The sequence below is a fragment of the Vipera berus genome (genome assembly GCF_964194415.1).
Source record: "Vipera berus genome assembly, chromosome: 5".
Lineage (NCBI taxonomy): Eukaryota > Metazoa > Chordata > Lepidosauria > Squamata > Viperidae > Vipera > Vipera berus.
The window spans coordinates 11397276-11425197 of record NC_138207.1 but is presented as its reverse complement, the minus strand read 5'-3'; the positions used below and the strand labels follow the sequence as shown (position 1 = coordinate 11425197).

Below are 27922 nucleotides of genomic sequence, written 5' to 3'. Positions count from 1 at the left end.
ACCCAGTCAGCAACTTTGAAAGGTATTTTAAATTATACTTTTTCCTTCTGCCAATTTCCTGCAAAGTACCCTAACGGTAACATTTAGCATGAACTGCTACCTTACCTGTTTTGTTCTTATGATCCAGGAATGAAAGGAAGGAAATAAATTTCTTATGAACAAAAACATTCGAAACTTTCTCCCTCCGTTTCTGATGGAGCTCAGCATGTTTTGTTAAACCCAGCAGTCAACTGTGTGAATTTTGGAAATGGGTTCATTTTGCAACTAGGTTAACTGTTACGTGAGTGCAACTACTGGCTGATCACAGCAGTTTCTGAGAGAGATCACAAAGCATTTCAGCTTTGTCTTTCAATGGGAGGAAAGTTTACTTTCTGTAAAACTAGAAAAGCCACAGCTTTACTCTCAGTCTGAAGGAACCTGATGCCTCAGATCAACTGCATCTCCCTTCAAACAAAATCATCTCCTATACATTAGTTCTAATAAAACTCGATATACCTTAGTCAAGAAGCTCGATCTCAATTCTTCATGGAAGAATGGAAGATATATAAAGGGAGATTGAAAGGTGTTAACAGTTCTTCAGTGGCCAATGGTCAATATTTTGGGGGAACCATGGTATTGATAAATATGCAGAATGTGTCCACAGGCCCTTAAGACTAAGGGACTTTTATGAGCTAGTGGCTGTATTCACAGAAAGCTTGTTTGAGCTTTGATTTATTTAGGTTTTGCATAATGTGTGAAGCCAAATACAGATTAATTCTATCATCTGGTTGAGCATGTTTTGTGAAGATACCTAGAGAGTGCATTTTCTTATTCCTTCCCTTCGTAAGATAAAATGCACACAGCAAGTGCTTATTGGCTCTTGGATAACACTGAAAGAGACTAGTGGCCCTTTAGATAGTCCAGGAGAAATCCTAGCAGCTGTTATCTTAGACACGTTGGTTGGGAATTATGGGAGTTGTAATTCAGCAACACCTGAAACGTAGGGGTGCTCTGGTTCAGATTCAAGTGGGAGGATTGAAGGAATGTTAAATACACATTTCTAAATATGATAAAGAAACTGGAGGAGTGATGAAGTTGTGACATTCTACAAAGATTGTTTTTATTGTTAAGGGCTTTTTTTGCTATACAAATAAAACTTGAGTTCATCCTAAAACATGTATTCCAAATGAAAATAATTCATTCACTATCACATAAATTAATTGTAGTTGTGTAGTCAAACGTATGCTGTAGCTTAGCAGATGACTTTCTGAATTCTTGAAAACTTTGCAACAGGAAAAAAAACCAAAACCCTAATATGGGCTTTTGCTACGAGAAGATGTGCTGGCGCTACCCTGGCTAGAAGGACGAGAAGATGGGCCTGAAGGTTCAGGACTGGAGTCCAAACTCAGAGATACAACTTTGACATGTGGTTGACTGGAATGTGAGCTCTTAACGGACCTAGAAAAACAAGCGATTATATTACATTACTCCAAAAACATGCAAGTGTAATACAAAATAAAATGTTCTTATCACCATAAAAGGTAAAGGTAAAGGTTCCCCCACACATGTGTGCTAGTCGTTTCCAACTCTAGGGGCCGGTGCTCATCTCCGTTTCAAAGCCGAAGAACCAGCGCTTGTCCGAGGACATGTGGTCATGTGGCCGGGCATGACTAGACGCCAAAGGCGCACAGAACACTGTTACCTTCCCACCGTAGCGGTCCCTATTTTTCTACTTGCATTTTTACGTGCTTTCGAACTGCTAGGTTGGCAGAAGCTGGGACGATTAACAGGCGCTCACTCTGTTACGCGGCACTCGGGATTCGACCCGCCAAACTGCCGACCTTCTGATCGACAAGCTCAGTGTCCTAACCCACTGAGCCACCGCGTCCTTTTTCTTATCACCATAAAGATGCCTTATTAAGTAATCATATTAATGGTAAGTTATTTTAAATTTCTTCAGTTGCCAATGAAACCCACTTTTGGTCCAAACTGTACAAGCCTTTACAAAATGTAAGGGAATATTTCTGAACATCAGAGTCTATGAGGATAGACTTAACACACACACTAACACACATCTCTAAGCACATTCGTAGCTACATTATTTGACTCACGCGCCGGAAGATGAGCCGTGAACAGTTCGAACACTGAGGCGAGAAGTGGAAGCTGAAGGAAGATGCAATGAAGCCTACAAACAAATAAACAGAGGTGGGATGAAGTCTGCTATAAATCTATAGGAATAAAAACACTGCCTTTATTTTATGGTGCTAATTAAAACGGCTGCATAGCTTAGCAAAGTACTGAGCTATTCAACTTTCTCCTCTACCTTCATTTTTAATGATTCTACTATAGTAAATTTTGCCTCACCTTTACTATGCTAAATTAAAATGAATTACCTATGGTTTCAAGTTGATTGATCACCAATCAGAATTAGGGGCATATCAGATATTGATGATACAGCAAGCTGCAATCATTGTAAAACAGAATCTGTGATCTGATAAATCAGCTTTCCCCAGTCTGATTTCCTATATAAATATGTTGAGGTTACAAAATCCAGATTTTCTAGTCAGCATGAGGAACCATGGTGGCGCAGTGTTTAGAATACAGTATTGCAGGCTTACTCACTGCTCGCTGCCAGAAGTTCAATTCTGACCAGCTCATGGTTGACTCAGCCTTCCCTCCTTCCAAAGTCGGTAAAATGAAGACCCGGGGGAAATACTGTTGGGGGCAATATGCTGACTCTGTGAACCATTTAGAGAGCAATATGGAGCGGTACATAAGTCTAAGTGCTATTGATATTGTGATGAACACATTAAAGACACTTATTAAAAATGATCTAGTGCAGGGGTAGGCAACCTTGACTCTTTTATGACTCTGGGAGTTGAAGTCCACGAGTCATAAAAGAGCCAAGGTTGCCTACCCCTGATCTAGTGTGACATTCACACATTGTTACTAAGGGGCAAGCATATGCATTTTTGCATTAAATTATTAAATTATTAAAACAGCTGAAGTGTTACCTGTCCAAAGTATTTTAGGAAGATGTTATGTAATTCTGGATGTGCTTCTGAAGTATCAATCAGCATTTTATCTACGTGTTTGCTGAAGTCCTTCAGTGCACGAAGTTCAATGTCTTTTTCCTCTCGTGTTTGTGACCGAGTGTCCTGTAGTGTTCGGATTTCTCGGGATAATCGAGCAACCTTTTTTAGACATGCAACAAAAGATTTAAAGCAGAATACTAGATGCTAAAATACCAGTTCTTTTATGTTAAAATGTGTTATCTTAGCTACAACCAATCGTGTTTACCCCAACTATGATTTTACCAAGTTCTAAATTAAATTGAATATATCATAGTAGTTTAAACTAACCTGTTTTGAGACTCTTTCTAGTCTGGGCTTCTGATCATCTACTTCTCTGGTTAATTTCAAAGCATGTGCATGTTTATCTTTTATTTTTTCCTGGAGGAGGGCCTCTTTTTTCACAAGAGTATCAAGATTGTTTTGCATAGCCTAGAAAAACAAATGTATATGTAAAGTCTCTTTAGAAATTTATTTGAAACTATCCAACTAGCAATCATAATAATAATAATAATAATAATAATAATAATAATAATAATAATAATAATAATAATAATAATAATAATAATAATAATAATAATTTAATTTGTATACCGCCCTTCTCCCGAGGGACTCAGGGCGGTGAACAGGGCAATACATAGTAAAAAACCGAATACAAAAATTAAAAGCGATTAAACCATTATGCCCATAATAATTAATACATCTTAAAATTAGAGCTATTTATAAAAACCCAACCCCATCCCATCAGACCAGGCCAGCTTGTTCGAAAAAGAAGGTTTTAAGATCGCGCCGGAAGGAGCGAAGGTCGGGGGCCATCCGGAGCTCAACCGGTAACCGGTTCCAAAGGTCTGGCGCGCCCACAGAGAACGCTCTCCCCCTGGGGGCCACCAATCGGCATTCTTTGATCGGCGGCACCCTAAGAAGGCCCTCTCTGTGGGAGCGCACTGGACGGAGGGAAGTTGACGCCGGCCGCAGGTGTTGCCGTAGGTAATCCGGACCCATGCCATGAAGGGCTTTGTAAGTCATCACTAGGACCTTGAACCTCACCCGGAGAGCAACCGGTAGCCAATGCAGCTCGCGGAGCAAAGGTGTAACATGGGAGTATCGGGAAACCCCCAAGACAACTCGCGCGGCTGCATTTTGCACCAGTTGAAGTCTCCGGGTGGACCTCAAGGGCAGCCCCATGTAGAGAGCATTACAGTAGTCCAGACGAGAGGTCGCGAGCGCATGAGTGACTGTACGCAAGGCATACATAACATAAAACAAATATGAACAAATAAACACTATAGCTTGAATATGCATTACCTCTTTCTAGAAGACATAACTCAGACACAAATAATAAAAACAACCTATTTTTATTTTTTAGCTGAAACTAAAAAAAATTGCTTTCTTCATGTATCAACTCTGAAAAGTTCCTTTTTATGGACTATGTCAATACAGGTAGTCCTCGACTTACAACAGTTCATTTAGTGGGTGTTCGAAATGACAGCAGCACTGAAGCGACTTATGACAGTTTTTCAGTTACAAATCATTGCAGCATCCCCATGGTCACATGGTCAAAATTCAGACACTTGGCAACTGGCATATATTTATGACCATTGCTGTATCCCAGGGTCAAGTGATCCCTTTTTGTGACCTTCAGACAAGCTAAGTCAGTGGAGAAGCCAGATTCACTTCACAACCATATTACTAACTTAACAACTATAGTGATTCACTTAACGACTGTAGCAAGAAAGATGGTAAAATGAGGCAAAATTCACTTAACATCTCACTTAGCTACAGAAATTTTGGGCTGGATTGTGGTTGTAAAATTGAGAACTACCTATATCTATTTAGGAGTAAAATAATGTAAAATATAAAATCCACTTTACAGTAACAATATTTTAGGCACTTCTGGTGTGAGAAAAAGATACCATCTTTACACTTTTGAGGCTGCAGTTTACTCTCATATTTCCATAACCTATTCCTGCAATTACTACTCCTAAAAGCCCATCAGAAATATCCAACCTGCACACTGATTTTGGATTTAAATGCACTGGGCATGACTCAGGTCCAAAGCCATCTGTAGGATTCACACTTTTCCTCAAAATGTTGAAAAGCAGCCCTTTTGTGACACAAGCCCAGCAGTTTCATGTTTGTGTGAAGTCATAATACACAAAGGGGTGGGAGAATGTAGGCCAGGCATGTCAAACTCGCGACGTCGCATGACGTATCGCGACTTTTTCCCCATTGCCGGCAATGGGGAGGGCGCGGTTTCGTCCTGATGCATCTGGCCCGCGGGCCGGCAGTTTGACACGCCTGATGTAGGCAGACATGAATGGAGTGTTCTAAGGAAAAATGCATCAGGATCTGAAGAAAATTACTTCCAGTCGCCTCTACCTGAATATCCTCTTGAAGCTCCTTGATCTGCCTTCGCTTATATCGATGTTTTTCATCAGCAGCTCTCTTCTCTTCCTCCAGTTTCGTTTTCTCTTTATGCTCTTCACCTATGAAGTATTACTGGATATTGAAGCCATTTATATGTTCCACTGAGGGAAGCTACTTAGGTCTCCTTTCTAACATAATGAAATGGATATAGCTAGCCTGCAATAGCTCTTCCAATATGGAATACATTATTTTTTTTATTTTATTTTATTTTAAACCCATTTATATCCCGCCCTTCTCCGAAGACTCAGGGCGGCTTACAATCTAAGAAGCACAAATCAATGTGCTTAGCAATAGCCTTCATTCTATGTATAAAAAAGGTAAAGGTTCCCCCGCACATGCGTGCTAGTCGTTTCCGACTCTAGGGGCCGGTGCTCATCTCCGTTTCAAAGCCGAAGAGCCAGCGCTTGTCCGAGGACGTCTCCGTGGTCATGTGGCCGGCATGACTAGACGCCAAAGGCGCACGGAACGCTGTTACCTTCCCACCGTAGTGGTCCCTATTTTTCTACTTGCATTTTTACGTGCTTTCGAACTGCTAGGTTGGCAGAAGCTGGGATATGCCTGCTTTATTAGGGCTTTCGCCCCCCCCAAGCGGCATTATACAAATCTAGATGACATGTAATGCAATGAATTAAATGTCGATGGGCTTTTGAAGACATTTTAGCCACTACTTAATTATCATTTAGTTAGCTGAAGATCGTTTAGATAAAACTTTCATTTTTTAAAAAAAAAGCATTTTCTTTTTTATGCTGCCTTACATTATTTTAAGAAATCATATATTAATTATAACAATGCATAATCATAAATAATAGAGCCAGCAGAGGGAGCAAAAGCTTAACGAAAATAGCTTTCCAGACCTACATTATTCTGAAGTAGTAACTGTAACATCGGGGCTCAATGAATAGGGAAGATTTTTTGTTTTTAAATAATCTTTCAATTAAATACTTTCTGTCTCGTTCTAAGTGCAGGATTCACTGTCCTTTGGCTGACAATATTTTTATTTTATTTTGGTAATACTTGATAATAATATGAAGCAATGGATGGAAAAGTAATCAAGGAGAGAACCAAACTAAAACTAAGGAGAAATTCCCTGACAGTAAGAACAATCAACCAGTGCAACAACTTGCCTTCACGAGTTGTGAGTATTCCTGAAGGTTTTTAAGGAGAGACTGGACAACTACTTGTCTAAAATGGCGATCTGGCTGCAACATCTGTCATCCCATTGATCACCAGGGTTGATTCGGCTGATCTGGCTGGCTAGGCGGGTGTCCCCTTCCTCCCTCACCGCTCCATGTGCGTCCCTCCCGAAGCTGCGCGCTCGGTGGAAGAGGACGACCATCCCAGATAGGAGTGTACCGATATATATATATATACAGAGTGTATATGTATATATATATATGTGTGTGTGTATATATGTATATGTATGTATATATATATATATATATATATATATGTGTGTGTGTGTGTGTGTGTGTGTGTGTGTGTGTGTGTGTGTGTATATATATATATATATATGAATGAAAAGGGAAAAAGGGGGGGGAGGAGATGGTTGCCCAATCAGGCAGTTAAATAGTATTACTCAGTCCTGAAAATTATGAAATGCAACTGGAAAGTGAAACACAATTTCTACACCAAAAAATTCATTTGTAGTCACAGGTATTTTACACACACACACACACACACACACAGACACACACACACACACACGTATGTATGTATGTATAGTATGTATCTTTATCCAATTTATATCCTATTCCTATTCCATCTACTCCAGGCATATCCATACAAGAGCTCTAGGAGATAAGCTATACTTTTACTAATGACTTGCCCAAAGCTATCCAGCAAGTCAGGATTCCCAGAATGCCCCTGGATATCTTCTCCACCAAAACTGGCATTGTGTCACAACGGTACTGTCATATCTAGATCTTTTCTAATCCCCGCGGGTTTAGTACAAAGGCATTCTATTTACATTTGCATGGACCATACCCAATATAGCTCCTTCTCATCCTTCTTTGCTCTTATGCCTCACATTTCTGCCTTGCACATAAAGCCGTAATGTACTCACTTTTCTCTACAACTTGCTTGAATGAGTTCCTGTAGTTGCTGTTACAGTTATCAAGTACGTGCAGAGTATTTTCTAGGGCTATACATTCTTTCTCAGCTTTTTGGATCATTGCATCCAAGGAATCTCCTTCACGCTGAAGGTCTTCCTTCTCCTGGGCAGCCTTGAAATAAACATTTATGTTAAAAAGAAAAGCTGAAGTTACTCTCTGAGTAAATGCTTAAGTTCTGTGCTTAGTAACAACTTCAGTGACAGCGTCTAATCTCCTTATCCTCTGCTGGCCTCTTGTTCAACTGCCTTCATTTTTCCAAGCCTCAGGGACTTGTCCAATGACTCCTGCCTTCACGTTACGTATCCAAAATATTTAAGTTTTAGTTTGATTGTTATTCTTTCTACCGTGTCTAGTGTCTTACTTTCATTTAATACTGATCTATTCTTCATGCAGTCCAAGATATTCTCGACTATTTGCTCTAGCAGCACAATTCAAAGATTTAATTTCTCTTTTAACAGCATTATTTCTCTTTGTTCAGCTTTCTTGACGGTCAAGCTTTTACAATCATATTTTACAACTGGGATAAAGTATGGACTTCCTCCTCCTCCTCACCTTTGTTGTCAGAAAAATAATTCTTCACTTCAATTTTATCTCCATATGTCAGTCTTTCTCTTAAGTAGCATCTCTTTATTTCATGATTATAGTCAGCATCTCAATAATTTTTAAAACAACAACAACAGAGTTTTCAAGATACCAGATTGAATCTAAGTAAAAAGTTACCTTTATAACATAATAAGCCTGAGTTTTCTCTTCTTCTCCTTCTGGAGGCATCATGACAATGGTAATTATTTCATATCTGCTTTTCAGTTTCTCAATTTTACTCAGTCGCTCGTGAAATTCTGAACTAATTGAGGGAGAAATTGAAAAATAAGCCAACAGATGTTTGACAGGAAAAAAAAGTGCTTTACCTTTATTTATGAACTTACAAACTGCATCAACTGAGACGACACATCTCAAACATGAGATGGTTTCCCATAAAAAACTAGGTCTGTCTGTCACCCTTTCATTTTTGTAAAAGAGAGACAGAACATGGTTGGCAGTGAAGCAGGGGTTTGGACTAGATGGCCTCCAAGGTCCCTTCCAACTTTATTATTATTATAACTACATTCTTTTCAATCAAGTCTTTTTAAATCTTCATAGCGAGCCCTCTTATTATTTGATCCTGTGTCCTTAAACTCTGGCTAAATCATGGAAGCCTGTAAAACAAATTAGAGGAGGGCAACTGGGGAACGCATTCTTTAATCATGAATGTTATTAGAGGAAATCACCTAAATATTATTTGATAGTTCCAACAGGACCAACGTATAACACTGAGGGACAAGACACAAGACACACTGCCTTTTCACAAAACTGTGAGTCCCAAACTTTATAAAAAAGCAACTGGGAGGTAGTTTTTGCTTCCCATAAGACAGAGGATGAACTCTAAGCAGAGTGAGTGATGCAGCAATAATTAAAGTGCGCTCCCAATTCTCCCTACTTTTTCAAGAAGGAAAGAAAAAAAAATGGTATTACATTGCAGATCCCTGCATCACAGGGAGTAACTATCTAGTGAATCTTACCCAAATATTTAAAGATTGGCATTTCAGTCCTACAGCTGCAAAAGCTGCCCCCTGCTGATTATATCTTAATATTGCCACTGCTAGAAGAGAATGAGCAACAGCAGGAAACAACCTCAAATCAAATTATATGCAAGTGCCAATTAGTAATGTAATTATCAACGGAAAAACACAAGAGTCTGCCTCTTTGGCGAAAGAGTAAGCTCCAGTCATACTAAAACACTCTAATTTCCTATTGCGTGGGTTGTGGATGGAAAAGGAGGGTGGGGAAACGACTGCCAGATCAGCCGGCTGAGTGTTCATTTCCCAGTTGGGTTTAACCACCCGCTGCACACACAGCCTTGTTTCTTGTTATTTAAAGTTGGGGGGGGGGGGGAACAGGGCTTTCTAGTCCCTAACTTGTGACTGGTAATTTACTGTCAAGTGCTTTAGATTCTTTTCTGTTATACATTTAAGTTCCCGATATGAGAATTCTGCAGGAGAGAATTTTGAGAGTAAGCATTTGCTTCTGCCACACAGGCAGCCCTCGACTGACAAGAGTTGGTTTGATGTCCATTCGAAGTTACAATGGCACTGAAAAATGTGACCTGTGACCATTTTTCACACACATATGAGCGTTGCCGCATCCCCATGATTTACACTCAAGACGCTTGACAACTGGCTCATATTTACGACGGTTGCAGTGTCCTGGGGTCATGTGATCACCCTTTGCGACCTGACAAGCAAAGTCAATGGGGAAGCCAGATTCACTTAACAACCCTGCTACTAACTTAGTGATTCACTTACCAACTGTGGCAAGAAAAATCGTAAAATGGAACAAAGCTCACTTAACAAATTTCGCACTTGGCAACATAAATTTGGGGCTCAGTTGTGATCATTAAGTCGAGGGCTACCTGTACCCCTGCATTTTAATGTAACGTAAAGGAAATCTGAAGGACCGCAAGAATGCTTTACGAAAAGATGAATAAATGCAATTTCAGAAAAGCTCGCAGATGAAGAGCAAGCAAATGCCAGGTTAAGATCCCTCTCAACGACGAGTTTGCTGGCAGACCTTTGACCAAATAGTAGCCAAGTTCAACAATTCACAGTAAGCTAAAAAGTGTTCCATTTAGCTTCGTCTTTTACCCAACCCCTATGCTTTGGACTTAGCATGTTATATTATTAAAACTTCTATGGCTTGTTCACTAAATCACAGCAAGAAACTACGGCTTAGGTGATAGAACAAATTAAATGAGAGGCTTTACAGCTTCTTCAAGGAAAGCGTTTTAAGAAAACAAAGGGTACCGTTGGCTGTTCTGAATTATGAATACTTGAATTCACTAAAATATTGATGCGGAGGAAAATAGGCGGAGCATTTTCTAACCACTAAGAAATGGACAAGTTGTTCCTCCATGCAGTTTAAGAGGCTGTTGAAATGCTAGTTGTTAGGAGATGCTCAAAAACAGAATACATGACCTGGGCAATTCTTACAGAGTCTCTGAAAAGTAGATACTCTCTTGAAAGCAGATTCTGCTCTCAGCTTCGCGGAGTGATTACCTTAGAGTCTGACGCTCTTGCTCAATGAGTCGTGTCTGAGTCTCAATCATTTCCTGATGAACTTTGATATCAGCAGTTCTCTCCTCCATTGCTGTTTTTAACTGCTGCTTCCGTTTCTCGAGGCAGAGAACTGTCTCTGCCTTATTGTACAGCAAGTCTCTTACACGTTTCAGTTCCAGTTTTAGGAGGTTGTCTTCAATCATCAGATCCTTCCATTGATAGGACAGAAAGAATATTTGCATTAAGAGGTCAGATGCAAGTCACAGCCTTTGTGTGATGACAAAGTCCTTCGGGAATAGGGCGGTATAGAAATTTAAATAAATAAATAAATAAAATCATAACCCAGATATTTCCATTCACTCCACCCGACTCCCCTTAAGATGCCCAGGCTTATAAAAATATAACATTTTAAAACCATTGAAGAAGATAAATGCCCACAAGTGTGACATAAAAATATACAAATTAGTCTTGACAGCCCAAGCCAAAACATTCATTTCAGACAGTAAAGTTGTTATATATTAAGCACTTTTTCAAAACACATACTTAGCATTTGAAAAATAACCACACCTGCTTTTCTGCTCTGGCTTTTTTTAATAACTTGTCTGATTTATCTGTGAAAAGGTTTATTTCATCCAGTCTAGTATTCAAACCAACCATTTCTTCTCCAGTTTTATCTATGGCCAACTTGCTAAAATGGATTTCACTCTGAAAAGAAACAAATACAAAATCTCCTTTTAGTTTAAACCAGGAATGCATTAAACAAAAGTCATCCATGTTAGGAGGCATGGTTTCCAATATCTCATCTTACTGTTTTTTGTGCTGGGTTATATTAGACAACCTGTGACCCATTGTGTCATCATTTTAAGAGATAATTTTTTAACGAATATTGAAGTATTGGAAACCTTCCTTCCTTTCTTCCTTCCCTCCCATCTCCCTCTTCTCTTTCCTTCCTCCTATTCCTTCCTTTTCTCCGTCCCTCCCTTTCTTTTCTTTTCACATTCTTCCCTTCCTTCCTTCAACCCTGTTCCTTTCTACCTTCCCTCTCTCCTCCTTCTTCTGTTCCTTCCTTGTTCTCCCCTCCTTTTCCTTCATTCCTTCCTTCCTGTTCCTTCCTCTCTGCCCTTTCCTTTCCTTTCCTTTCCTTTCCTTTCCTTTCCTTTCCTTTCCTTTCCATTCCATTTGTGGCATTTTCAGGGAAAACAGGATTAATGTAGATCATGAACGATTCTTTAAATATTACTATAATGCCACAAAGCATCTTCTCATGGGGAAAAAAATCACATTACCTGAAGTTTCTTTTCCTGTGATTGTAAAGTATTGAATGCCTGTTTCTTTTCATCCATTATCTTTATTAGGTCAGCAAGTTTGGCTTCTAAAATTTGCTTCTCATCTGTGTTAAGTTCCCCCTTCAAACGTGACAGCCGTCTCTCCACTTGCTGTATGTAAAAATCCTATTCAAATATTTCAAGCAAGAAAAAAAATTAGCATAAAGGGTAGAAAAATCCCTTATGATTAACTTGCTAAAATATAATGAAGCACTCCTAAATAGAAAGGCTTCTAGCTGCGTAAGTAATCCTCGGGTTATGATGCCAATTGAGACTGGAATCGCCGTTGCTAAGCGATGACATCATGTTACTATGTCAATTGTAAGCATGGCAATTCTGTCAGCCTCAGTTGCCATCATTAAGCAAGGATTATGAAGGTCATTAAATGAGGATCTCATGTGACTACAACTTCCAATTTCCTGCAGGCCGGTCAGAAGTTGCAGTCACATGAAGTCTCGTTTTCTGACCTGCACAATCCTCATTTAACCATGGCAACTGGGACTGCTGGAATTGGCAATCTAAGCAACGTGGTGACGTTGACAGGCAGGGAATTTTGGAAATTGCCATCATGTGACCGCAGACATGTTGAAGCAGCAAAAAATCCTAGGACTGTCGTTAAGTTCTGCTTATTTAGTGCTGTGACAAGTTTGAACAGTTGCTAAATGAGTAGTCATAATCCGAGGACCACCAGTGATTTCAAAGTGGTGCACATAATTTATACATAAAATAATAGCAAGATTTGGATACATTCCTTCAGAAATAACTGTCAAGGTAAATTTTTGAAAGAACAGAAGAGATGAACATATCCAATTCTTATTATTTGTTAAGAGAATTATATGTGTAACTTCTCTGCAAGAGAAGTAATTACAAAAACCTGGTTTCTCGACTGCACAACCCAGTTTATAACACTGATTTGAAATTAAGTGGAATTCCATTTCATTCATTCATTCATTCATTCATTCATTCATTCATTCATTCATTCATGTTACAAAATTTATTTACCACTCATCTCGTATCCAACAACTGGATGGCTTACATCATAAAACATTAAAGAAGACAAGACATTAAAATCAACCATCATGGCACACAGCAGATTTTAAAGCTCTGTTAGGGGTTATTTTTTCCACTCGTGCCTATTTTTTTTTGTGACACTGCCATCTTGCTATAACATTAAATGAAGTTCATATATCTGCAGATATGCATACAAACAAGCCTTACCTGATTATACATGAGTTCTTGCTGGTTAAGTGCTTGTATATCCAGCCGCTGTAATCGGTTCCGAAGATTTTTTTTCTGACCACAATGTCCTTCGATTAAAGATGTGATACCCTTTTCATTTTCCTGAAGTGTTTTCAACTCCTTTGTTTTCTTGAAATGTGCGTCTCTCAGTTGTAATGCTTGTGCCTCTTTCTCCTGACATTATTATAATTATAATATGTTAATGTTTATAAATATTTTATACATTTTTTCCTACATCTGAAGTTGTAAAAATTAAGTCAGATGTCAATCGAACCAAGTTTTGCTTAAGCCAGGGGTAGGCAACCGTGACTCGTGGACTTCAACTCTCAGAATTCCTGAGCCAGCCAACCATGTTCGGCTCTATTATCCTTGATCCTCTTTCATTGATATTTTCTTTTCCCTTCTATTTCAGATGAGCAATATCCCTTTAGCCTAACTCTTCCTACCTTCTGGCTGCCTATTTTCTTGATGGGCAACAATGCAGGCCAAACATAAAGACTACCTAATTTGCAAACCACGTATGTCTTAAGAAAAGACACATATTTATCCATATCTTTATAATCTTCAAGCTGTATTTTTTCATATTATATTAATGGATGTCAAATCACAAGTGGAATTAATTCTGATGAAAAGCTATATTCCAGCTAAAACACTGTAGAAACAAGAATGATTCATCCATGTTAAACTGGAATTGTTACATTGCATTATCTTGGGTTATCAATCACCCATACCCAGAGATCTGAATACATTACTTGAAATTATATATATGTTGTTGTTGTTAGTTGCGAAGTCGTGTCCGACCCATCGCGACCCTATGGACAATATTCCTCCAGGCCTTCCTGTCCTCTACCATCTTCTGGAGTCCATTTAAGCTCACGCCTACTGCTTCAGTGACTCCATCCAGCCACCTCATTCTCTGTCGTCCCCTTCTTCTATTGCCCTCAATCTTTCCCAGCATTAGGCTCTTCTCCAGTGAGTCCTTCCTTCTCATTAGGTGGCCAAAGTATTTGAGTTTTAGCTTCAGGATCTGGCCTTCTAAAGAGCAGTTAGGGTTGATCTCCTCTAGGACTGACCGGTTTGATCGCCTTGCAGTCCAAGGGACTCGCAGGAGTCTTCTCCAGCACCAGAGTTCAAAGGCTTCAATTCTTTGGCGCTCAGCCTTTCTTATGGTCCAGCTTTCACTGCCATACATTGCAACTGGGAAGACCATAGCCTTGACTATACGCACTTTTGTTGACAGGGTGATGTCTCTGCTTTTTAGTGTGCTGTCTAGATTTGCCATGGCTTTCCTCCCAAGGAGCAAGCGTCTTTTAATTTCTTGGCTACAGTCCCCATCTGCAGTGATCTTGGAGCCCAGGAAAATAAAATCTGTCACTACCTCCATTTCTTCCCCATCTATTTGCCAGGAATTGAGAGGGCCAGATGCCATGATCTTGGTTTTCTTAATGTTTAGTTTCAACCCAGGTTTTGCACTCTCCTTCTTCACTCGCAACAAGAGGCTCTTTAGTTCCGCTTCATATATAAATTTGTCAAGTCTTTTGAATATATAAATATATATATATATATATTTTCTACAGTATGCTGAATTAACCTGCACCATATAAATGATTTTAGGAATTTCATTTTTAAAAATTAAGGATCTATACAGGTAGTCCTTGACTTACGACCACAAATGAGCTCAGTGAAACTTTTGTTAAGTGAATTTTGCCCCATTTTACGACTTTTCTTGCGACATTTGTTAAGTGAATCACTTTAGTTATTAATTTAGTAACAGGGTTGTTAAGTGAATCTGGCTTCTCCTTTGACTTTGCTTGTCAGAAGGTCGCTAAAAGTGATCACATGACCCCAGGATACTGTAATTGTTATAAATATGAACCAGTTGCCCACTGTCTGAATTTTGATCACATGATCATGGGAATGTTACAATGGTCATTAAGTGTGGAAAACGGTCATAAGTTGTAATTTCAAATAGTCACTAAACGAACTATTGTAAGTTGAAGACTACCTGTAGATAGCTAATGCACATTAAATCAATTTTACATGTCTGCGGGTCAGGGCTTAAAGTACATTCAATTACAATGACATTTAAGATTTAATAACCTAAATAGTTTTGAGCATCTTGCTAATCCACAATGCAGTTTCTTCTTTTTACTGTGGAGTAATGTGTGAATCCAGCCAGTATGGTTTATAAAGCAAGGATTTTGCCTCGGTATATTTTGTTAATCGGACCTTTATGATCTTTTCAACAAATCATGATAGAAACAAATTATGATCTAACATTATGTGTGAACCAAGTACATAATTCTCAGACAAAAAAACACAATTAGAGTACAGGTCTTGTCATGTTATTACAATGTTATGATTTGGCACATCTGAAAAAGTAAAACAGTAATCATTGAGAATTTTGTTGTACAACCAATTCCTATAAAAATATTGCTAGAACTTCCTACATGTCACGTGATAGTAATAACAGACAGCGAAGTCTATTTGCTTCATCTATCTACATAGCCTGCGATATATGGTGCCTCTGGTTTCCCCATTTGGGCCAAATCAACAATTGTTTAAATAGTATTTTGCAGACTTTTTAAAAAAAATAACAAACAGATTGCAAGACTCTTTGAAATAAGTGTTTTTACCTTCAAATTTTTTTCTTTGTCTTTTAATAGTTCCTCCATTTTGCATGCTTTTTCTTCTTCACTTAATGCTTGGTATGTCACAAATTTCAATTTATTTGTAAGAGTTTCATTCTGCTCCATAATCAAGTTTAGCCTAAGGCAGAATTTATAAAATATATTACAGAAATTAAAAATTATTCATACAACTGTTAAAAATCAGTTTTGCTTATTAGATGCAAGACAAACATCGAGCATTTTAAAAATAATTTTTAATGACAAAGCTACATTAAAAGCCATTGTATATTAAAAGCCAGTTTAAAATTCCATTATATAATGCACTAAAAAAGCTTTTATTAAGAGAGATCTGATAGAAATCTGCTTATGTCTGCAAGCCATATTAATACTGACTCTGGGGAGAATTAGATAATATTATTATTTTCAATTTATTACCACCTCTCCATTCCCAGGATATTCAAGGTAGCTAATAAAAAAATAACCCAGTAATCTGAAAAGAGCTAGCATCTAGTTAAAATCAGCAAAGTTACATCTATCCAACTAAAAAAGGCCTTTCTCTCTGTGAGATTTTACTGTTGTGTGGTTGATCTACACTGAATCTTGAATCAGACGTTTTGCCCCTGCACAAAGGGCTACTAATATTATAATTTTTATTAACAAAAGTAATAAATCTGGCTTTCCTTCTTAATGGAAAATGGAAGGAAAACATGGAGATTTACATCAGAAGATGTTGTTTAATGCTAGTCAAATTCTGTAAATGAGATAGGGTAAATGTCCAATCAAAACTCATCTGAAGCTATCATAACTAGCTAGGTATCTATTTCTTAGATTTCTATTTAGTTCAAATATGAGATAGATTTACTTTAACTAAAAAAAGGAGTCCTTGTAGTTTTTACTCCGCTAATCATTGCCTACTATAAGTGTCTGTGTGTGTGTGTTTGTATTCATCCCTGTTTCAGTGAGCTAGCACTGCCCGAAGACATTTCGTGGTATGAAGTCACAGAGTGCCGTTATCTTCCCACCAACGTGGTACCTATTTATCTATTCACATTTGCATGCTCTTGAACTGCTAGGTTGGCAGGAGCTAGGGTTAAAAAAGGAGCTAACACCACTGGGTGGTGCTCAGGTCTCAAACCTGGGCTGCCAGATTTCCAGCCAACATCTTAACCGCTGATCTACAAGCCGCCCAACATTTAACTAAGCCAGTTAAAAATGAAATGGTGCATGCATACAGTATAGCAGGCTAAACATAGTTAGATTTAGCTTACTGTGCTGTGCAAATTCAGCTTGTTAAATATTTCCTGGTTAAATATACTATCTATCGACAAAATGAACTAACTTAATAGTCAAATTAAGTGTGTTATGTGACTATGGCTGTTGGTTACCTCATAAATTTAAGAAGTTTAAAGCACATAGCCAGATAGTTAGGTTATAGTGCAGCATTGTTCAAGGTCTATTTCAGGTTTTTTTTTAAAAAAGTATTTAATACATACCTTAAAGTTTTGTCCTGGATTTCTTTCTTAAGGTTGGCTACAGTGGCTCTCACTGATTCTAGTTCAGAAGCTGTCCCATCCACAGTAGCTTTCAGTGTATCCAACTAAACAATTAAAGAAATGTAGTTATAAGGAACATTTTTGTTCATAAGGAACAATGCTGTTTGCCCTTTTGGGAAATAGATTGTATTTTTTAAAATATTTTAACAATTTTGCAGTTTAATAATTTGATGCTGGAAAAAAATAATATTTTGGGAACATAAACATTTTCTTTAATTTTACCATGCATCTACGTCTTTAGCACCATTGTCATCCAAAGCTTTTGTGTGAATGCAAAATAAGCAAACAATCCTTACACTAATTTTATTCAAATTCTATTCTTATTTCTATTCTAAAAGATTCCCCTTCCACTCTGTAATCAGAATCAGTACTAACAAAATGTTTACATATGGATTCTAACCTAAAAGATAATAAAGACCATTATTCATATATATATATCAATTTATGCTTAAATTACCTCATTTTGGAGTGCATCTCTGTTATTTTCCTCTGTCTGGTATTCTAATCTCAGTTTGGCAGCTTGTCGATCAGCAATGGTAATTCTCTTCTCATACTCTACGTTGTTCCCACTCTCATTCGCCAAAAATTGGACTTTGTCTTTAAGCACACTTTCCTTTCCACGGATTGCTCTTCTTGCCTGAGCTAAAAGCTATCAACAGAACATGATCAAACGAACGAATGAATATACAATAAAACAAATAACCACATTCTAAGTAAAGTTAGGAAAGCAGCACTGTCTGTTTTCTGGTGATCTCACAAAATGGGCAATACAGAATAAACTGCGTAACAAAAACATAGTAGTTATTAAAAATTATACACATATGCATATACATATAGGAAGGCTCATTAGGTCAGATGATATTCCATAATTCAGAAACAAAATCCAAGATTTTTTTTTTTACCAAGGCACAGCTATCTATGTCTTGGTCTCTTTTTTGCATTTGCTCTATAGTGTTTTCCCACTGTCGGATAAGGTCTTGTCGTTCTTGGTGAACTCTGCGGAAGTCTTCGGCTGTTTTGTCCAATTCGATCTGAAAGAGAATGGGTTTCAGTTAGCAAAAATATTTTACTTACAAGCAACCCTTAAAATGTTACAGCAACATTAATTTTCTAAAGGTGTTTGTGAACACACCTGAGAAGCTAAGGTTTCTGTAAGTTCATTGTCAAGGATTCTGTGTTTATTATTGCACTGAGCTGTCAGCATCTCGATTTGCAGACTCAATTTCTGAAAATAAAGAATAATCAAGTTTATTCTTTTAAACAGTAATCTCAAAAGAAACAGTGGCACTGTTTATGAAATAGCAAATATTTTTTTTAAAAAACACACCACAAAATAGCACAGATAACTAGCCCAGGGGGAAACAAAGTAATAATAATAATAATAATAATAATAATAATAATAATAATAATAATAATAATAATAATAATAATAATAATAATAATGATGATGATGATGATGATAATGATGTTGGAAGGGACCTTGGAGGTCATCTAGTCCAACCCCCTGCTCAGGCAAGAAACCCTATAACCAGGCACTGTGCCATGGTGACTATTTTAGTTCCTTATTTGAACCTTATTATATATTGTTTTAAATAGAGAGCTATTGGGGAGATGAACTATTCCAATCAATTTAATCAATACTTAATAACAGCATTTTATATTATGTATAGTAAACAGTTATAATATATTGTATTTCACTGCATGTTGTCTGGATTATCTGTGGCAAGAGTAATAGATAATCTATACATATATAATAATAATCTATTATAGATTATTATAATCTATAAAGGTAAAGGTTCCCCCGCACATGCGTGCTAGTCATTTCCAACTCTAGGGGCCGGTGCTCATCTCCGTTTCAAAGCTGAAGAGCCAGTGCTTGTCCGAGGACGTCTCCGTGGTCATGTGGCCGGCATGACTAGACACCAGAGGCGCACGGAATGCTGTTACCTTCCCACCGTAGTGGTCCCTATTTTTCTACTTGCGTTTTTTATGTGCTTTCGAACTGCTAGGTTGGCAGAAGCTGGGATGAGTAACAGGCGCTCACTCTGTTACGCGGCACTCGGGATTCGACCCGCCAAACTGCCAACCTTCTGAATGACAAGCTCAGCGTCCTAAACCACTGAGCCACCACATCCCATTATAATCTATACACATTTGCAAAAACTACGGCTTTTGAAGCTATCGATATGTATTTCCCAACAATTACCAATTAATACAAGTAGATGACAATTAAGAAACTAACTACAAGTTCCCTACTGATCTAGTCCCATACCCCCAGCTGAATATTTCGAAGGTAAAACCTAAATTGTTGGTTGTTTCTGATAATTGCAGTAGGAAACAACGAATCTGGAGATAGATTATTGGCGGGGAGGGGAAGGGAAGACACGTTGCTATTGTTTTCTGCTGAAAATAGTGATCCTCGGCTGAATCACCTTAATACTGGGAGGGGAATTCTGCCTAAGCTCCTTGGTTCCCATAACAGAAATAATCTATAATCATGGGAGAACTCTTACAGCTTCCCTTTATCTCCCAGTTCATTTAATATTCACTGGGAAGAAGAAAATTGCAAGAAGACAGGTATGACAGGATGATGATGTATTTGTATCTCTCTCTCTATATATAGGTAGGTAAAATGTAAGAGAGGCTTCTATTAAGTCACAAAGAATTGTTCCGTACTGGCTCTCTACAAGAAAGGAATTTTGGAATGGATATTATGGGCCTAGCTAGCTAATTACACATTTTACTTTACTTTAATTAAATACTGATGGGCAGACTTAATTTGACCCAACACCATAAGGGAAAAGATAACACAAATTGTATTCCTTGGCGAGCTTATTTCCCTATAACAAAAGCCCTATGACTCAGGTTGTGACCAAAGACTGAGAGGTACATTAGAATCTGAGTTAACTCACTTTTTAGACCAGCAACTTAACTATTAGACCACACTGGCTAATTCCAGCTATCCTTCCAATTATCTTTCTCCTTGAAATGCAATCATCATCATCATCATCATCTGCTATTTTCTTCCCAGTTGAAAAAAAAAACAAGTTTTCAAAATGGTTCAGTGGTAAAGGTTTTAATAATCTAACCCTCAGATGTTCTGTTCAAATTCAGAATTCTTAATGTTTTCATTAAAATAAAAAGCAACAAGTTTCTAGACATTCACACATCTCCCATGTCCTAGTTAATTTGATATTAGTTTCCTATCCAATCTGATGCTATACAATAAGAGATTTTCCATCAAAATAAAACTAGCATGCGGTATTTTATAACTTTATGTGAAATACAATATACATACTCTTAATTTTCCATCATCTTGTTGTGAATATTTCTGGATTGTAAGTGCATCATTATCTTTATGAGCAGATTCTTCTAACCAAGCCTCTAAAGCTTGTTGGTCCCAGTTCATTTGGCATCTTAAGGCTTCCAGTTTCTGACTCAGCTTGAAAACGTTATTCTAATATTGATGGTGAAAAGAAATAAATATATAAGATGAAGGGAATATTCATATTGTTATTAAATCAATAAGCCTATTATTATTGCACTGTAACAAAGTTATGTCTGGTATCTGGTAAAAAAAAACCTTCAGTTTAAACAATGGCAGAATTAAATGTGTATCTGACAGTTCTCTATTTGTCATCAAGTAATTCAAAAACTTAGTTAACTTAATCTGAACACAGCCACATTTACATGTCATACAAATAATTAATTTTGGTTTATTAAATATGAACAATTTATTTTGTGTGTGTGAACAGTTTGTTTTTCAGTATTTAACTCTGTTAAACAAAATGAAAGGCATACATAACAGTATAAACAAAGTACTTAAAATGCAACACCTTCTATCTGGAAACACTGTTTTGTTCTTCTGGGTATCCTGAACTTGCCATTCCAGTAGTGATCCAGACGTTATTCCAAAATTGCACACTACAATTGACATGATCTGGAATATTCCAAAGTTTTCTCGAATTTCTAAAACTCCCAATCTTATTTTATCCTTATAAAATGGATTAAATACTGATACAAAGAAGGATTTCTATAGATTAAGGCAAACATATATAACTGAGGTAATTTTCCTGAGGAAAAACTTAGAATTGGGAAAGCAATAAGAAAAAAATAATACTTAAATCCAGCTTTCCCAGACTGGAACTTTCTAGACTACAAACCCCATAATTCTCCACTAGGTAGAGATATGTAGTCCACTTAAGAGACATCCTGCTGGGTAAGAATTTGAATCCTGCCTTTGCCTAAAGATTTTTTGATCCAATTATTTTCCTTTCCTATAAGGTGCAATATACATACGGTATGTATATGTATATAATGTGTGTGTACATACATATATGTATGTGTGTGTGTGTGTAGATAGATAGATAGATAGATAGATAGATAGATAGATAGATAGATAGATAGATGATAGATAGATAGATAGATAGATAGATAGATAGATAGATAGATAGATAGATATAGATATATTGCATGTGTGTGTGTGTGTGTATCATTTTATCACAATATATTTGTATATGCTGCACACACACACACATACTGTCTATAACTCCATGATATAAAATATATTTTGTACTAGGTTCCAGACTCAATTCCTGGTATCTCCAATTAAAAAAAACAGATAACATACAGATAATTAAAATAAGACCAATCAACTGCTAGACCAAGAGAAAATTATGAATAAGTTTTCCATCTTCTGTTGAAACAGAAGAGCACGTTGTTAAATATTTGCATCACTGGGATGACTGCTCCAAAAACCACTTATAAATGCACTGTTATATTTGTTTTCTTTGCAGCAACACAGCTGAAGAATAAGAATTGGAAAAAATAGTCTTTGACAAGATATTTTTCAGAGGCATGATGAAATATTCGAAACGTACTTCCTGACTATTTTTCTTCTCTCTTAGTGAAACCAAATCATTTTCCAGCTTTTGAATCTCAGTCTTCAGGCGGCCCACTTCTCTCTCTGCAACAGCTTTAAAATGTCGCTCAGTTTCTATTTCATTCTGCCTGGCTCTGAAAAGAGACTTTAAAAACAAGGTTATTCAATTACTTTGCCAGTTTAGTGAGCAATTATAATCTATAAACTACTTTTAAAGTTTCGTTCTCTTGTTTAGGTATTAGAAATTGAAAAATAATGTAAAAATCAAAACAAAAAATACCCAAGGAATGTTGTTGTAATAAGCCCATTAATTGGTATTTATATAAACGTATGAATCTTCTATAAGAAGAGATCAGCACTGACTCTCTCAGATCAGTTTTCAATCCTTGGCACACAAAAAATTGAGATGCCATTTTCTATCCATTGTTGTAGTTTTTTGTAGCCCAGAACGGAAGAACAATAGGATTAATTATATTCATATAACTTTACAGCCAAGAAGCATGACTCAAGCGAACATTTTAATGGTTTTAATGGATTTAATGAATTAGCAGGTATTTATGTGTTCTTTCCATCTGCATATAGAAATGAAAAAAATTAATTTGCATAGTTTTAAATTGCTTTACTATTTTTCTTTTTATGATCTGTAAGTCACCCAGAGTCATCTTATAGGGAAGTTGGGCAGCATATAAATTTAACAAATAAACAAACATATTACCAGATAACAACATTCCTTTCCCATACAAATTCATGAAGGTGTTATCTAGAACTAACATAATAAATCCAATATGTAATTAAGCTCCTTTTTGGTTTATAGGCTATCATCTTATAAATATTTAAAATTTAGTTACACATATACAAAACTATATATTTTGCCTCTGATTATATAAAATGTTCATAACGTTACTGGTAAATAATACGAAGCAGAAATGAATCTACAGATTTTATAAATACAACTAAGGGACTATTTTTCCAGTATTTAAATATAAATGCAAAATAAAGACATAACAAGTGCCTTATATACTGTAAAGTGGGGAAAGTATAACACCTACTGATTTGGGGTAGTGAAACTCCAAGCTAAGTTTTGTTTTAAAAGGGCTAAGTCATTATCACTATGTGACTAATTTCAAATTGTTATCCATAGGATTACAGCTTCATACACCAAATTAACATGCTAGCTTTGAATCATATTGCATGTACTAAAATTATCATGTAGTAATTCTGCTTAGAACTGCTCACTAAGTTGTGCAATGCAATAAACTTATTGAAATTAAAAGATCTATGTCTGGTCAATACTTGGGTGAGAAATTGCTTCAGACTTTTATATATGTTGCCAAATTCCATGACAGAGAAAAGTTGGATCAATGAATAATACTTATGGCAAAAATCTTAGGCTTACAATAGAATGAATGCATATAAAATTGTGCTTTACAGGTACAGGTGATCAAAGTCTACAGCCACTTACTTGTGTCAAATCAAATTCCTGTTTGACATTTTTCAAGTGTGAGGACATTGCTGTAATACGGTCTTCATAGTCGGACAACTGACTTTGCGAATTTTCCTTTTCTTTTTGTAACTTTTGCAACTGTAAAGCAAAAATCAATATATTTAATGTTTTCAAATATCAGAAAATGGAAGCACACAACAACATGACTATCGTGGAGTGTAAATATTCTTGTTTTGCAAAGATAAACCTCTGCAGAGATTATTTGGAAGAAATATAACATTTTTCCCACACTTTGAGCTTTAAAAACATAATTCTCAACTAAATTCAAACAATTCAAATGGGAGTTTAACAACATTAATAAAACATATTCCTATATTGTGTAAAAATGTAAGATAAAATGATAAAATGTGCAGTATAAACCACTGTAAAACTAATAGTAAAATTTTAAAAATATCACAATAGAATTAAATCATTAAAAGATCTGAAGAAAATACCTGTAAAATGCCTGTAAGTGGGCCAATAAAGCAGCATCAAGTGTATCTCTGTTAGAATGAAGTGCCTAAGGGCTGCCACTGAAAAAGCTTACTCCTAAGAAATCTAAATCTGTACCATAAGCAGTCATTTTATTTAGACATACACCCCATGGTATTCACTATCCCATTTTATTGGGCTATATACACCTATACAGTAGATATATAACCAGATAGTTCAAGAATGTGCCCTCAGGAAAGGCACCTGGAATGATCTCACCACAATCACACCAGAAGCAGTTAAATTGTTAGCTTCTTTAAATATCGAATTATAACATCTATCCCATTGCAATTCTATGGCTTCATATTATGGTGATTTTATTATGGTTTTATCTTTATTTAATAATAATAATAATAATAATAATAATAATAATAATAATAATAATAATAATAATAATAATAATAATAATAATAAAAATAAATAATAATAATAATAATAATAATAATAATAATAAGAAGAAGAAGAAGAAGAAGAAGAAGAAGAAGAAGAAGAAGAAGAAGAAGAAGAAGAAGAAGAAGAAGAAGAAGAAGAAGAAGTTGGAAGGGACCTTGGAGGTCATCTAGTCCAACCCACTGCTCAGGCAGTAAACCCTATACCATTTCAGGCAAATGGCTGTCCAGTCCAGTCTCTCCTTAAAAACTTCCAGTGTTTTGGTAAGGCCACACCTGGAATACTACATCCAGTTTTGGTCACCACAATGTAAAAAATATGTCGAGACTCTAGAAAGGGTACAGAGAAGAGCAACAAAGATGATTGGGGGACTGGAGGCTAAAACATATAGGGAACGGTTGTTGGAATTGGGTATGTGTAGTTTAAGGAAGAGAAGGGTGAGGGGTGACATGATAGCAGTGTTCCAATATCTCAGGGGCTGCCCCAAAGAAGACGGAGCCAAGCTATTCTCCAAAGCACCTGAAAGCAGGACAAGAAGCAGTGGATGGAAACTAGTCAAGGAGAGAAGCAACCTAGAACTAAGGAGAAACTTCCTGACCGTTAGAACAATTAACCAGTGGAACAACCTGCCTCCAGAAGTGGTGAATGCTCCAACACTGTAAAGTGGTATTAGTACTTCAGTTGATCTTGATTCTATCCCTCTGTTAATGCAGCTTTTTTGGCAGCTGCAGCACACTGCTTTCTCATACTGAAGTGATTGTCTACTAGGACTCCGAGATCCCTCTCACAGTTACTACTATTGAGCAAGGTACCACCTATACTATACCTGTGCATTTGATTTTTCCTGCCTAAATGTAGAACCTTACTTTTTTCACCACTGAATTTCATTTTGTTAAATAGGGCCCAGTGTTCGAGTCTGTCCAGATCCTCCTGTATCTTAAGCCTATCTTCTGGAGTATTGGCTATTCCTGCCAGCTTGGTGTTGTCTGCAAATTTGATGAGTTCCCCATCTATCCCCTCATCCAAATCGTTAATGAAGATGTTATATTGTATTTTATTATATATTATATATATATATATATATATATATATATATATATATATATATATATATATATATATATATATATATATATATATATATATGTTTTCTGAGGTTTTCGCGGGTGTTTGTATGTGGATCTTTGGTTATTCGGGTTTTTCCCCGCGTACAACTAAAGGTGTAGGAGCAACGTTTCGACAGAATCCCATCCGTCATCATCAGGCTAGTGGCTTCAGCTTCCTTCTTCTGGGAGAAGCATGTGGCTGTTTGTTCGTTTATCAGAGATTGTATAACTTCTGTAGACGCCATATGCTAAATAAATAAAAAATACACCCAGACAGGATACATTCTATATGCATAGATGCATAGAATTATACAAAATGGACCATGTTCTGAATCAGTACACTGAGTCCCAGTAGTTTTGATGTTAAACCAGGGAAAAATCTGGTTTGCCATTGAGTCTGGATTAGTGAACTGGAAAGTGAGGGAGCCTTTCCATTATCAGTCCTATCGAGATGGGGCAGAATCAGAGCTGGGCAACACATACATTTAAATTTTATTTTTATTATTATTGATCATCGCGCAGGCAGCCAGATGTACAGACTGGATCTGATATTTTTGTCTACCTATTGAGTTGTTATTATTGTTGTTGTTGTTATTACAATGTGAAATCACAGCTACTGGCTCTTTAGCTGATCTTAGTTTTCGTATGAAGTTCTTCTCAATATGCAGATTATTATTTATTCTAAATGCATCAGCCAGGCAACTCCGGTTCTGTCCCGTAATGATAATTATTATTAGAGCTGGTTGGAAGGAAAGCCCTCCAGAGGAGATAACAAGAAGGGGGAAACCAAAGCCGGGCCAAGAAGGAGCGGGTTTTCCTTATCTCAATGGCTATCCTGGCTTACAGGGGGTTGGACTAGATGACCTCCAAGGTCCCTTCCAACTTATTATTATTATTGTTGTTGTTGTTAATAATAATAATAATAATAATAATAATAATAATAATAATAATAATAATAATAATAATAATAATAATAATAATTAATAATAATAAGCAACTTGGGCAAACTTGTTTGGGCAAATTAAGACCCGCACAACTTCCCTGGAGATACACAGAGATAGAGAATGCTCTCGCTCTCGGGCGGAAATATACTCATCTTGAGAGGAACCAGGTTTTTTTTTTTTTTTTGTCTTCCTGGCCTGCAGCCTCCATTGCCGGACCCTGCATCCAAATACAGCGTGCCTTGAGTTCCCCACCCCACCCGCCGCCTTCCCCCGCCTTGCCTCTTCCTCCAGCGCTTTGTTTTCTTCGTTAGCCACGGGAATGGCGAACCCATCGTCCCAGTCGAGTTCGGCCAGCACCAAAGCGGCAGAACCGATTATGGGGCCGCTGCCGCCCTCGCCTTCGTTACTCATGGCGCTCCTGCCTCAATTTGACCGTCGCGGCTGCGGGGGCCGCCGTTGGTTGCCTTAGCAACAGCCAGAACGCGTTTCCTTGGCAACCGCCGCGCGGAGCTTCGGGTTTCGGTCTACCCGGCTCGCTCGCGCGCTTCCCGCCTCCCTTCCCCGCCTCTTTTGCTGGTTGCAGCCGCTGTCAGTCACAGCTGAGGGGTTGCCGAGGTTGATGGGAATTGTAGTGCTCGGGGCTCAGCAAGTGGCAGCCCCTGGTGGATTTTGTCTGAGCTGGGGATGACAGGGCTGTAGGTTAACCGAGTTCAGATATGAGACCACCAGGAAATGCCAGGGAGTTTTTTTTTTTAAATTCCAGAAGAAGACAATGACAAACCAGTTCTGTGGGGGCTTCAAAAATAATTTGGAAAGAATGTTGTTGTTTTTAATATCTGAACGACTTGGTACTAGATTTTGGAAACAACTTCTGAATCTTAGATCTTCACAAGCCGGTAGCTCGGTTTTGCCGTGGCATGAATCCTTATTTTACAAAAACTTTTCTAAAGAGATTTATCCATTAATATCTGTGAGAACGCGGTGGCTCAGTGGGTTAGGACGCTGAGCTTGTCGATCAGAAGGTCGGAAAGTTTGGCGGGTCGAATCCCGAGTGCCGGGTAACAGTGAGCGCCTGTTACTCGTCCCAGCTTCTGCCAACCTAGCAGTTTGAAAGCATGTAAAAAGGCAAGTAGAAAAATAGGGACCACTCCGGTGAGAAGGTAACAGCGTTCCGTGCGCTGTCTAGTTATGCCGGCCA

At 37.4% G+C, this 27922-nt stretch overlaps 1 protein-coding gene across 1 annotated transcript; it reads right to left on the bottom strand.

The window, feature by feature from the left end:
* Window positions 1–1262: 1262 nt before the first annotated feature.
* On the bottom strand, window positions 1263–27302 carry CCDC39 (coiled-coil domain 39 molecular ruler complex subunit). The gene is made up of 20 exons (XM_081328282.1): window positions 27004–27302; window positions 23772–23891; window positions 22308–22454; window positions 20726–20884; window positions 18560–18652; window positions 18330–18458; window positions 17885–18076; window positions 17368–17471; window positions 15881–16013; window positions 13224–13418; window positions 11967–12131; window positions 11248–11385; window positions 10681–10889; window positions 8309–8432; window positions 7540–7699; window positions 5430–5536; window positions 3342–3482; window positions 2994–3173; window positions 2091–2164; window positions 1263–1437 (listed from the first exon to the last, which is right to left on the bottom strand). Exons 1-20 carry the CDS (start codon window positions 27133–27135, stop codon window positions 1290–1292), a joined length of 2850 nt encoding a protein of 949 aa, XP_081184408.1. The 5' UTR covers window positions 27136–27302; the 3' UTR covers window positions 1263–1289.
* Between the last annotated feature and the right edge of the window lie 620 nt (window positions 27303–27922).

What these genes read in the sequence shown, in the direction of transcription:
- CCDC39 (XM_081328282.1), bottom strand. Translation starts at nt 27,135, where the DNA reads ATGAGTAACGAAGGCGAGGGCGGCAGCGGCCCCATAATCGGTTCTGCC. An exon ending in ACAAAGCGCTGGAGGAAGAG is followed by an intron (nt 23,892 to 27,003) that starts GCAAGGCGGGGG and finishes TTTGCTTTACAG; the next exon opens with TTGCAAAAGTTACAAAAAGA. An exon ending in CAAGCAAGTTGTAGAGAAAA is followed by an intron (nt 5,537 to 7,539) that starts GTGAGTACATTA and finishes AATACTTCATAG; the next exon opens with GTGAAGAGCATAAAGAGAAA.